Genomic DNA, 12277 nt, shown 5'->3' with positions numbered 1-12277 from the left:
AATACATTTTTCGACAGTGCTTTGGCTGGTAGCGTTGTTTGTGAAGGAAAGTGTAGATTGTTTTTCCTTTGCGCCCGTACTTTCAGTTCAAAGATCACGCTTTCTTCTCTTCGCTTGCCGCAAGGAGTTTTCCATTTCAAGTGAAGTATTTGTGGAAAACTGTGGTGCCACTTAGCAATGGAATGTACATGTGTTTCAGTTTGTAACTTTAATATTACATAATACATTTTCAGATTGTAATTGCTCACCTGTATATGCTTCCTTAAGTTTGACACTATAATCCAGGCATACTTCAGAAATTTATCTCCTGGACAAAGCTTACATTTTACACGAGGGTTGTTTTCTAAGTAAGGGCTGTTCGCGCGTATAGTCCCGTAGTTCGCGCGGACGCCGCAACAAGCTACCGTACCACTTGCTGGCATCCTTCCTGTTCACACTGATGCAAGTTGCAGCTCTGTAGCTGATGTGTACACATCGCTGTGCTACTTTATAATGTTCACGATTATTGAATCACCCGCCGCGTGTGAGATACGGTCAGTGATTCGTTTTTTGACCGTGAGAAGCCTATCAGCTGCAGAAATTCATCATCAGTTAACTGAAGTTTATGGCTTGAATGCAATGAGTGAAGGTAAAGTGCGTCAATGGGTTAGAGTGTTTAAAAGTGACCGTCAAAACGTCCATGACGAACACTCAGACCGGCCCTCTGCGATCACTGATGATTTGGTGGCTGCAGTCGAAACAAAGATTCGTGAGGACAGAAGATCCACAATTTCCGCTCTTTCTTTGGAATTTCAACAAGTTTCAAGATCAGTTTTGTACAAAATTGTCTGAAAACTTAAACTTTAAGAAACTGTGTTCTCGGTGGGTACCCAGACTCCTCACAGAGGACCACAAAGGGAAGAGATTTGACACTTCCTTGGACTTTTTGATTCATTACGAGGAAGAAGGGGATGGCATGTTGAGTCAAATTGTCACTGGAGATGAAACATGGGTATCCCACATCACTCCCGAAAGCGAGCGACAATCAATGGAATGGCGACACACAACCTCACCCGTCAAGGTCAAAGCCAAACAGACGCTGTCAAAGTGCAAGATTATGGCAACTGCGTTCTGGGACCGGAGTGGTGTTTTGCTAGTGGACTTCATGCCACGAGGAATGACAATAAACTCAGATGCCTACTGTGCAACTCTAAAGAAGCTCCGCAGGGCAATTTAAAACAAAAGGCACGGCATGCTGACAAATGGAGTTTTGCTCCTGCACACCTCTCAAAAGACTCGGGATTTGATTGATTCTTTTGGTTGGGAAGTTTTGGACCATGCACCATACAGCCCCGACCTTGCTCCTAGCGATTTTCACCTTTTCCGGTACCTGAAACACCATCAATGACGACGATGAAGTGAAAGCGGCCGTGAACTCTTGGCTGTCAGAGCAGGCGACCAAATTTTTTGAAGAGAGGATTAAAAACTTAGTTGTACCGTATGACAAGTGCTTAAATAAACAAGGCAACTACGTAGAAAAATAGGTAAAAGTGTGTAGAATCAGAAAATAAAAGTTTTTTTACGAAAGTATTTGTACCCTTTTTTAAAAATAAAAACGGCCCTTACTTTAAAAAAAAACAACCCTCGTAGTCATATTTTCTTTGCTTTGTTCACCATTTGACTCGACATAATTCCTTACATAAGGAAACAGCAATACTCTCACCTCACACTCACTGTTTTCTACTTCACTGGACACGCTGTGTATCAGAGCAAGAAACATATCTCGACTTCCCTCCTGTCACACAGCTTTTACAATGAACGAATGAAGAGTGCGCCAAGAATATAGAGGTGACATGTCTTTTGCCAGCTGCTAGACATGTCCAAAAGAGGGTGACTTATAACTGTTACAAAGTAATGATTCCAGTGTTGTAACAACTGCTGTTCTATTGGAATATGTAAATTACAGGTACAAATTAAATTTTCTAAAATGTATTGTTTACAAGGAAAATTACATGAAAAGTAATTGTTAGATGTAATCCAATTCCTTTTGCTCAATTACTTACCATCACTGATCGTGACGCATATTCCATTTCTAACAATTCACATATTTTTTACAAAATCTATGTTTTATGAGTAAATTGTTGGCTTAGCAGACTTAATGTTACGTAGTGACTGAAAGGAAGTACAAATAAACAAAGTTTCAGCTCGAACAGAGCTGCAGCCTTTCATAAGAAAGAGGATGTTGAGCTTTCCTGCTCTATGGCATAATTTTTTTCAGATGTTCTTCAACAGTGAGTAATATATGCCGTAGAAAAGAACACAATAATAAATGTACAATTCCATTTTTAAAAAAAGTTATTTTGTTAGAAGTACCTCAGTGGGAAGATTTATCACATAGTCCTGTTCGAAAACCTAATTTTAAATGTTGAAATGTACCAATTTTGTACATTTAGATAATTTGAAATTTAAGTCAGTTGGCTAGTGTAAAAATTACAGCAGAAGTTCAAAATTTGGGTACACGGGTAATATTGGAATGGTGAATTGACACACTAACTAAACAATGTATGTGACTCAGTGATTTACATAAAACTTGTCCACGTATTCATTAAAACTTGTGCATCACAAAAGCATGGTCGAAACTGACAAACAGTTCACACAGACTTACTTTACACTGATTAAAAAAAGTGTCAAATTTGAACTGAATAGTGAGACTAAAATATCGCATTGTAAATAATTTTTCAGTAATGTGTAGAATTTTTTTTTTTTTGCATTGTTGGTTTTATGTTCTTTATGAAGTAACAATCAAAGTTTCATTCATTTAATGAATTTAGTGAAGACATAAAAATTGGATTTGCCAATGTTAACAATGATGTTACAAATTGATAATCATTATGATGCACAGTTGCATAAAGTTTATTACGTTATTCGTGTTGTGTATTAAAATATGAATTTCTACAACATGACTTTAATTCAAAAGATGTAATGACAATTGTCTGTATTAAATACAGTTCTTTATAGAGCTAAAGCTTTTTGTACAGAAAGATCATGAAATTTAGATGCTGTAACATACATACATACAATGGTCACAAATTTTAGGATGGAGTAATTACTCTAACATATATTCTAATTGAATTTTGATTGGATAACAGTTATTACTAACATAAATGTTAATATCTATCGATATAAGAAACTGTAAGTTATTTGTAAAGAACGGAAACAGTACATGATGTGGGTACTGTAATCTCACACCGACATATTCGAAATACGTGTTCCCATTCTGCTGCATTACGGTGCGTCTGTTGGCTCGAAATGGAATTCGGCCGTCCACAGATACGCATCGGCCCGTCTTACTTCCTCCTCGTTACTCTGGAGTACACAGAAAGTGTTTAGATTCGAGTACCAAATTACGTACGCTACTTTCGTTTTACAATTACAGGCTAGGAGTGCGGCCGAGTGGAGGCCCGAGTATAAAGGACAGGCTGGGTACGAGAGGTGCCGTAGCTGTCGCTGCTGCAGCACCGGCATCTGCCGAGCCGGTGAGCAGGCCGGGCACAAGGAATCCCACAGCTGCAGCCGGAGAGCCCCGTCCCGGCGGCGGCAAGGTGACGGACAGGTTGGGACCGAGGCCCACCGGCAGCGGGACTGCCAGTGCCCCAGAAGGGTCAGGCGCGAAGTCCACTACGACTGCAGAGAGCAGCAGACTGCCAACCAGATTGAGGGTCGCAGACAGGTTGGGGACGAGGAGGGGCGACGCGGCAAGGGAGTCCGGCACGTCCAGGAAGAGAGCGGCAGAGGGAGGCAGAGACTCTCTGCCTGAGGTGAGTCTGCCAGCTGTTGTCGAACTGTCGTGTTGGAATCTCGTCCTCCCGTCATTCTTACCTCAGGCTCCTCGTGAGACTGGCAACAGGACTGTTCTGCAGGCTGTCGTATATGCCGGTTCTATAAACTTCCTAGATAGTGTTACACGAAGAGGACTTTTTTGTCACCATCAGGGATTCCTGTTGAAGGTCTCAGTGTACCCGTAATACTCCAGCATCAATCGAACCTACCGGTAATGGACCTAGTAACACACCTTCCTTCGATCATGCCTCGCTTATCTCGAGCGTACCCGACAGCTGATAGACTAGTCAGTACCCAGTACACTGTAGCCAGTGGCCTGTAGCCATCAACCGACAGTGAGTAGGTAGTAGCTGGTTGCTGAGTATGCTCCACTGGCAACTGACTGTTCCAGCTATCCGGAGACGCTAGTGGTTTCCCTAAGCTCCAATTCATCCTCCCATCCTGAAACAATTTTTTTGCTGTATTTTTTATTACATCTTGTTATTTATTACATCTCATTTATTTTCTGTATTACTTTTATTTTTTCATCTTTGTTTCCCTCCCTTTCCTCTTTTTCTCAGTTTTACACTTTAGTCTATCCCAACCTTACACTCTGTTCCCGACAACTCCAGACGGTACCCTTCGATGTACTGCCTCCAGTCTACTCCTCCGGACACCTCCCTCTCGGTCTCTGTCTGTCCTCGTACTCACTGCAAGTGGCTCACTCACTTCGGGATATGACGTATCCACCCTTCCGCAACCTGTCACTCTCTCCTTCCAGGAGGAGGACCTGTAGTTCAAAGCCGTATAGTCTGTCGCGTTTACTGTCTTATCGGCAATACTGCAGTTTTTGCATCACAGTGGCAAGTATTGTCTCATATTTTATAGGATGACTGTAACTGTATTTTGTTCCTTCAGCTGCAGACTGCAGGTGACATACCAGTTTTTTTAAGCATTACTTTCGGGTCGGGAGACAAAAACTCGAGTACTACTTGTGGACAGAAGTGAAACTGGGGAACAATATTCCTAGGTTTCTCTACAGCTACTTCCTTCCTGAGGAAGGGGACAGGCTCAGTTTGAAAGGAGAAACAGGTTGTTCACACCCCATGTGAAGAGGATTTCTGCCCTCTCCCACTCCCCCTCCCTCCTCTACCTCCATCGTCCTGATAACATCTGTCCCTCCTTTCTAGGTGCCCACTTTGTATCCTCTCTTCCCTTGGGAAGGAACTAGAGAGGTACCCACAGAGGCAGTCCGTGCAGCTAGAAGCGTGCCAGGGAACTGCACTGTTGTCAGTTCCAGCATTTTCTGTTCCGCATGGGAAGAAAGGTGTCCCCCATAAATTGCCTGTCACTAGTTTACGTAGAATTTGCCCCTTACTGTCATCATCAGCCACAAATACTTGAAACAGACGGAATAAAAATTCACTAAACACCTCACTACAATCACATTTGAGACTTACTGTCTGCGACATTCACAGTGGAGCACTTGGAAAACTGCCGAATACTTCTCGTCGGGAAATATGTGACGTCACGTGCACACTGTTAGTGACTGCGACTTTGGCTCCCAGAGAGAATTGGCTCAGCTTTCTGTTTAATCTGTCTCATTATAGTTTAACAGTTCTCCCAGTTGAATTTTCCTTCTCACATTACAGTGTCCAGTCGTCGGACCAAATACCGGTGCGATGCAACTCTCTGCACTGGTCTGTTCTGTGCAAGCTCCTGCACCCTGCACATCTCTTACCACTTTATTTCAGACAGTTCTAGACTGTCATTGGCTGTACTATTTATCATCCACATTTAAGTTCCTTACCGCTACAATCCAAACACTTTCAGAAAAAGAGTTCTTAATATTTAAATTTGTTTTATATCTTGACATACCTCTCTTCCTCAGAAAGCTTTTTCTTCTATTGCCAGTCAATATTTGGCATCCTCTCTGCTTTAACAATCATCATTTATTTTACTCCCCAAGTAGCAAAACTTGTGTATTACTTTCTGTGTTTCACTTCTATCTCCCTCCCACCCCCTGTCTCTAGTCTCACCCCCCCCCCCCCCCAAACTCCACTGTGTCACCTGACTTAAATTTATCTACATACCATTACAGTCGTCTTACTTTTATTGGTGTTCCTATTATTGGTGTTCCTATTATTGGTGTTCCTATTATTGGTGTTCCTATTATAACCTTTTTTTGGGATGTTATCTATTCTGTTCAACTTATTTTTGGAGTACTGTGTGTCTTTGATAGAATTTACAGTATTGTTGGCAAACCTTGAAGTTCTTGTTTCTTCCCTCTAAACTTCTAATTCCCTTTCCAGTTTTGTCCTTCATTTCATTTTCGCACAATTTGTTCAGACATAAAGCGACAGCACAATATGGACTATAGGATGAGAGGGTAAATAGAATTGGTGTTGTATCTTTATTGTACTGTTTTTTCGAGTGTCTTGCGAGACGGATCCGTGACAACATCGAGCTGGAATGTAATGCGTGTGTAGTTGATTCATTAAGAGACGTTAGAGTTGTACATTATAGTAAAGACATAGAGTTCAACTTCCACGAGTGTATTATTCCACTGGAAGACAAAATGTCTGTCTCAGCATCTTCAATGCAACTGATCGAAGTCTGCAAGAAGAAGTTGCGTCACGGTTCGAGGGTACTGAATAGTAGGCTCTCATAACTTAATATTGTGTGATGACCGTGAAAAAAAGAGAAGCCTGAAACCTAGCAAGATACGGAAGTTACGGATAGGCTACTGGGCTCTTTTGTCAGCGTATTCCTAAAACTTCCATTACGGAAATAAAGATAAAGGAAACATTCCAGTATGTGGGTAGAACAATCTGTGGCAATTGACACATCAAATTAGTTGTGAGTATATATCAACCAGATAGAAATGTGAGATATAAGAATGGAACACATTAAATAAATGACAACATGTCTTTTATTGCCAGTCTTACATGTCCCAGTGTTGTATGAAATATGTAGGGGCCCGTGATGTCTACCCCGAGATACTACCGATTGAAATGTTTCTCCTTATTACCCGCCATTAATAAATAATGCAAATTCAAACAAAACTCGGCCTCAGTTTTGATGGGTGCTTATCTTTTACTTCAATTGTGAAAAATTAATTACACCACTTGCATAGATGGGGGCAAACATTTCAGTATTATACTGTCTTTGGCAAAAATTCTGTTACTTATCTTTTAAAATAAAATCACATCCAATAGCACACAGGATTTTTAACTTTTGAAAATTGGACACTTTTTCCATGGTGGTGGTCTTTTCGATTACATCTGTCAAACAGCACAATACCAAAGTTCAAAACTGTACGTGAAACAGACGAGACTGACAGTAGTGAGACACAGTCACAGCTGCAATGGCGTTTACATGTTTTAAAGAACGTCTGTATTGATTTTACTTTGCTATAACTTCACGTAAAATTCATTTGACCGTAAACAGGTAATTTCGTAACAGCCGTCTCCCAACCCACTGTCAGTTTTTTTTTTTTTTTTTTTTTTTTTTTTTTTTTTTTTTTTTTTCCCCCTTACATTAGTAACATTCTAATATTTTATGGAATTTCGTCACTAATATAAATACGGTTTTCTCTTCTTTGTCCTTACCTGCGATTACTGTTAAGTTTCACAATTTTTAAGACTACCCCTCGTTTTTACCATAGTTTTCATATACCAAAAGCCTTAACCAATTTATTTTTATAAATAAGCCAAACTTAGTGTAAAAGTTATGAATAAATATTGCACAAAATTTGCTGAAAACTTTGTGAATTTATATGGTGCCAAACTTTAATTAACTTTTGTTCTTTCACGTTATACAAATATTGAAGTACCCCATACTTTCTAACTGACGTTATTTACTCGTGTGTATACAGAAAACTATATTGAAGCGAGGCCAAACCTCTCGATACTGTCCAAAAATAACCAATTAAATACACGTCGAAATGCCAAATTCACAAAAGACGAAGTTACGGAAGGAAAAAAAGAATCTCGTATCTGGCAGTACACAAATTGGACTGTCGGACACTAGGCCCGTTTCCATCTGGAAGAGCCCGGTCCTGTGCCCGGCCTCACCCTCCTCTCTGCTCTCCCCTCCTCCAGGTGGCGGCAAAAAGGCCGGCGGCAGAGGGTCCGGGCAGCCGGCTGGCAAGGCGGCTGCGCGAGCTGGCAGAGGGCCCCGGCAGCGGCAGTGCGAGGGTGGCCCACGTGCCTCCCAACAACATCCGGCAGGGTGGCAGCGGCACCGGCCACGCGGTGAGTACCGACGGGGGAGGGGGAGAGCGGCGTGTGCGCTGCGACGTCATCTGCCAGGTATACTGCCGACGTGAGCGATCTGACCGAGACTTGACGTGCAGTTACCTGTAATTGAGGTAATCGGGCTACATGAGGCTCGGGCTGCACACTTCTGTTCCTGTGCCTGGTAGCTAATTTGTTGCAAATAATAACCCGTAGCTGTGATCCTGCAGTCAAATAGTCTATACCTTGGCTAGAATGGTGAGTTAACAAAATGAACAGAAATATAAAATAAAAAGCAAATGAATAACTAATGATAAGGGTACAATTCTGACGTCAGTAATTGATGTAGAGGTCGTCGGAGAACCCTGTCGAACGATATTCGAAAAAGTAAATCTCAGATATATTGAAAGTGGTCTTATGGTAACCGATTATAATACAGACAAAAAATAACCTTATTAAATGCAGTAAAGTTGTGTCGAGACCGTTGCGAGAATGGTAGCAGAATTCCTGAAATAGTCGTCAAAGACACCTGAAAACTGAGTCCGTTTTGTGATCGCAATCTACGAAATATTTGCCTGCTCAAAGTAATTGAGAGTTCAGTATGACAAATTGCACACTAACGCCCAAGAGATACAGAATGGAAACTCGTACTCTTTATGTCTCAATTCCTTAATGCAAAAGGAAAAGTTAAAAGTTCTGACTGGGGCACATGCAGACCTCACAATAGTTAAAATCCTATTGAAAGTTAAGGTATTTTAGCAGCTGTCCAGTGCCCAGAATTTATCACTCCCACAATGAAATACAGTGGAACCTTGCATAATGAGCACGTCGCATTATGTGCAATCCGTATAATGAACGAAACAAATTTTTAAAAAATGGCTTGCTAGACGAGTGATGTTTCGCATAACTAGTGATGACGATTTACTGTGAATTCACCAACGGTTCATACACTGTGGGGGAAATGTTCTACAATATGAACACCTTTCATTGTCAGCAGCAGTATATGAACAGTGTCTTTAGTATGCACTGCAGTCTGAGATAAGTGCTCTTTCTGATACAATCGCATTTTTGTAAACTTGTGCACAGTTTTTTTTTTTTTTTTTTTTTTCTTTCCCCAAATTTTAATAATCTTCCTAGAAATGACCCCAAAAATAAAGCCGCAAGAAGACAACCATAAGAGGAACAAAATGACCTTAGAAATGAAGTGTAAAATCATTGAACGTAGCACGAGTGTTGCTAATTTAGCACGCACCTGGAATTGGTCTATATAAACTATTTGCACTATCCTCAAGAACAGGGACAAGATTATGGAAATAGATGCTTCAAAGGGAGACACAAGAGTATCTAAACAAAGCTTTCGTATTATGGACGATTTTGCTCCTTACACAGATAAATGAAAAGCAATTGCAAGGCAACACTATTAACGAGAACTCATCTGTGAGAAGGCAGGAATGATTTTTGTCAACCTACTTAAGGGACATGAGGATCAGCAACAGCTGAAGAAGTGTTTAAGGGAAGTCACAGGTGGTTCGAGAAGCTTAAGAGAACAACAGGCATCCACAACATTGTGAGGAATGGTGAAGCAGCCAGCTCCAACATGAAGGCTGCAGAGAGCTTTAACAGTAACTTAGAGATGCTTGTAGACTCCGAGGGTTGTGTGCCACAACGGGTTTTTAATTGTGATGAGATGGATCTATTCTGGAGAAAGGTGCCGAAACGTACCTTTATAATGGCAGAGAAGGCATTGCCTGGTCACAAGCTAATGAAAGGCCATCACACTGATGTTCTGTGCCAATGCAACTAGTGATTTGAAAATTAAACTGCTGCTTGTTTGTCATTTAGAAACACTATTAGCCTTCAAGAAGTGTAAGTCCAGAAGAGCAGGCTAAATGTGATGTGGAGGTCCAACAACGAGGTTTGAGTGAAGTGTGATTTTTTTTTTTTTTTTTTTTTTTTTTTTGATTGGATCAATGAAGTGTGTGGTCCTTTGATGAAAAAAATATTTGCTTGAGAGGAATCTGCTATTCCATGTCTTGCTTGTTATGGGCAACACTCTTGCCCGTTCTTCAGGCCTACAAGACCAATTTCAGTTCATCAGGATCCAGTTTCTGCCTTCCAACACCACTCCTTTACTCCAACCTGTGACCAGCAGATTATTTCTAACTTTAAGAAGCTCTTCACTGAAGCACTCATTGAGCATTGCTCTGTGTTGATTGAATCTATCACTCTCTCTGTGAGTTTTGCAAATATCACTTCAACATCATTGCCTGTGTCAAGATGATTCAAAAGACATGGGAAGGGGTTACAAAGACAACTCTCACTTCCCGGGAGAAGCTTTGGCCAGAGTGCGTTGTCTCAGAGGTGACTCTAAGGCATTTGAGCCAGTACCAGCGGAGCCTGTAGTTAACGAGATTATGTCTGTGTCCAAGAGCATGGGACTAGATAACAATGATATCCGTGAGCTCATAGTAGATCACAGCCAAGAAAGGAATTCGGAGGAGAAGACTGAGGCAGTAACGGCAAAGAAGCAATCATCTGGTGCAATAAGAGAAATGCTGAAAGCATGGGAATCGGCTGCATCGAACATTGAAAATCATCACACCAATAAAGCAGTGGCTGTGCACGCTACAAATTTATTTGACAACAATGCTGTGTCGCATTTCCACCAAGTGTTGAAGTGTCAGCAGAAACAAATGACTATAGTCAGCTTCCTAGTAAAAAAGGATTAGTTGTGTATTGTGAACAATAAAGTACATAATATTGTATGTATAATTCACTTTGAATAAATGGCACAAAGAAGATAAATTTTTAGTGCTTTCTCTGCACGGAATGCATTATCGTGTTTTACATTAAAACATTAAATTATATGCGACAAATTGTTCCCCTTAATGAGTGTTTCGCACTTCAAATAAGATTGTGGAACGAATTATGTTCACTATATGAGATTAAAACTGAAAGGTTAAAACTGAAGAAACTACAAAAAGGTGGGAATTTAAGGAGATGGGACCTGGATAAACTGAAAGAACCAGAGGTTGTACAGAGTTTCAGGGAGAGCATAAAGGAACAATTGACAGGAATGCGGGAAAGAAATACAGTAGAAGAAGAATAATGGGCAGCTTTGAGGGATGAAATAGTGAAGGCAGCAAAGGATCAAATAGGTAAAACGATAAGGGCTAGTAGAAACCCTTGGGTAACAGAAGAAATATTCAATTTAATTGGTGAAAGGAGAAAATATAAAAATGCAGTAAATGAAGCAGGCAAAAAGGAATGCAAACATATCAAAAATGAGATCGACAGGAAGTGCAAAATGGCTAAGCAGGGATGGCTAAGAGGACAAATGTAAGGATGTAGAGGCTTATCTCACTAGGAAAATTAGAGAGACCTTTGGAGAAAGGAGAACCACTTGCATGAATATCAAGAGCTTTGATGGAAACCCAGTTCTAAGCAAAGAAGGGAAAGCAGAAAGGTGGAAGGAGTATATAGAGGGTCTATACAAGGGCAATGTACTTGAGGACAATATTATGGAAATTGAAGAGGATGTAGATGAAGATGAAATGGGAAGTACGATACTGCGTGAAGAGTTTGACAGAGCACTGAAAGACCTGAGTCAAAACAAGGCCCCTGGAGTAGACAACATTCCATTAAAGCTACTGACGGCCTTGGGAGAGCCAGTCCTGACAAAACTCTACCATCTGGTGAGCAATATACATGAGACAGGCGAAATACCCTCGGACTTCAGCAAGAATATAAATATTCCAATCCCAAAGAAGGCGGGTGTTGACGGATGTGAAAATTACCGAACTATCAGTTTAATAAGTCACAGCTGCAAAATACTAACGCGAATTCTTTACAGACGAATGGAAAAATTGATAGAAGCCAACCTTGGGGAAGATCAGTTTGGATTCCGTAGAAATGTTGGAACACGTGAGGCAATACTGACCCTACAACTTATCTTAGAAGAAAGATTAAGGAAAGGTAAACCTACGTTCCTAGCATTTGTAGACGTAGAGAAAGCTTTTGACAATGTTTGATTGGAATACTCTCTTTCAAATTCTGAAGGTGGCAGGGGTAAAATACAGGGGGCGAGAGGCTATTTACAATTTGTACAGAAAGCAGATGGCAGTTATAAGAGTCGAGGGGTATGAAAGGGAATCGGTGGTTGGGAAAGGAGTGAGACAGGGTTGTAGCCTATCCCCAATGTTATTCAATCTGTATATTGAGCAAGCAATAAAGGAAACAAA

General features: G+C 40.8%; 1 protein-coding gene across 4 annotated transcripts in view; it reads left to right on the top strand.

The window, feature by feature from the left end:
- The window catches only part of LOC126292181 (zinc finger CCCH domain-containing protein 14), a 203091-nt gene that overhangs the window by 61087 nt on the left and 129727 nt on the right, over nucleotides 1-12277 (top strand). For all 4 annotated transcript variants that reach the window (XM_049986021.1, XM_049986020.1, XM_049986019.1 and 1 more), the window contains 2 exons: nucleotides 3416-3797; nucleotides 7902-8054. In XM_049986021.1, the coding sequence (XP_049841978.1) occupies nucleotides 3416-3797; nucleotides 7902-8054 (535 nt within the window). The remainder of the gene's footprint in view (nucleotides 1-3415; nucleotides 3798-7901; nucleotides 8055-12277) is intronic.

This window comes from Schistocerca gregaria, chromosome 9, assembly GCF_023897955.1.
Source record: "Schistocerca gregaria isolate iqSchGreg1 chromosome 9, iqSchGreg1.2, whole genome shotgun sequence".
NCBI classification, from domain to species: domain Eukaryota; kingdom Metazoa; phylum Arthropoda; class Insecta; order Orthoptera; family Acrididae; genus Schistocerca; species Schistocerca gregaria.
This window is presented reverse-complemented; position numbering and strand designations above follow the sequence as displayed.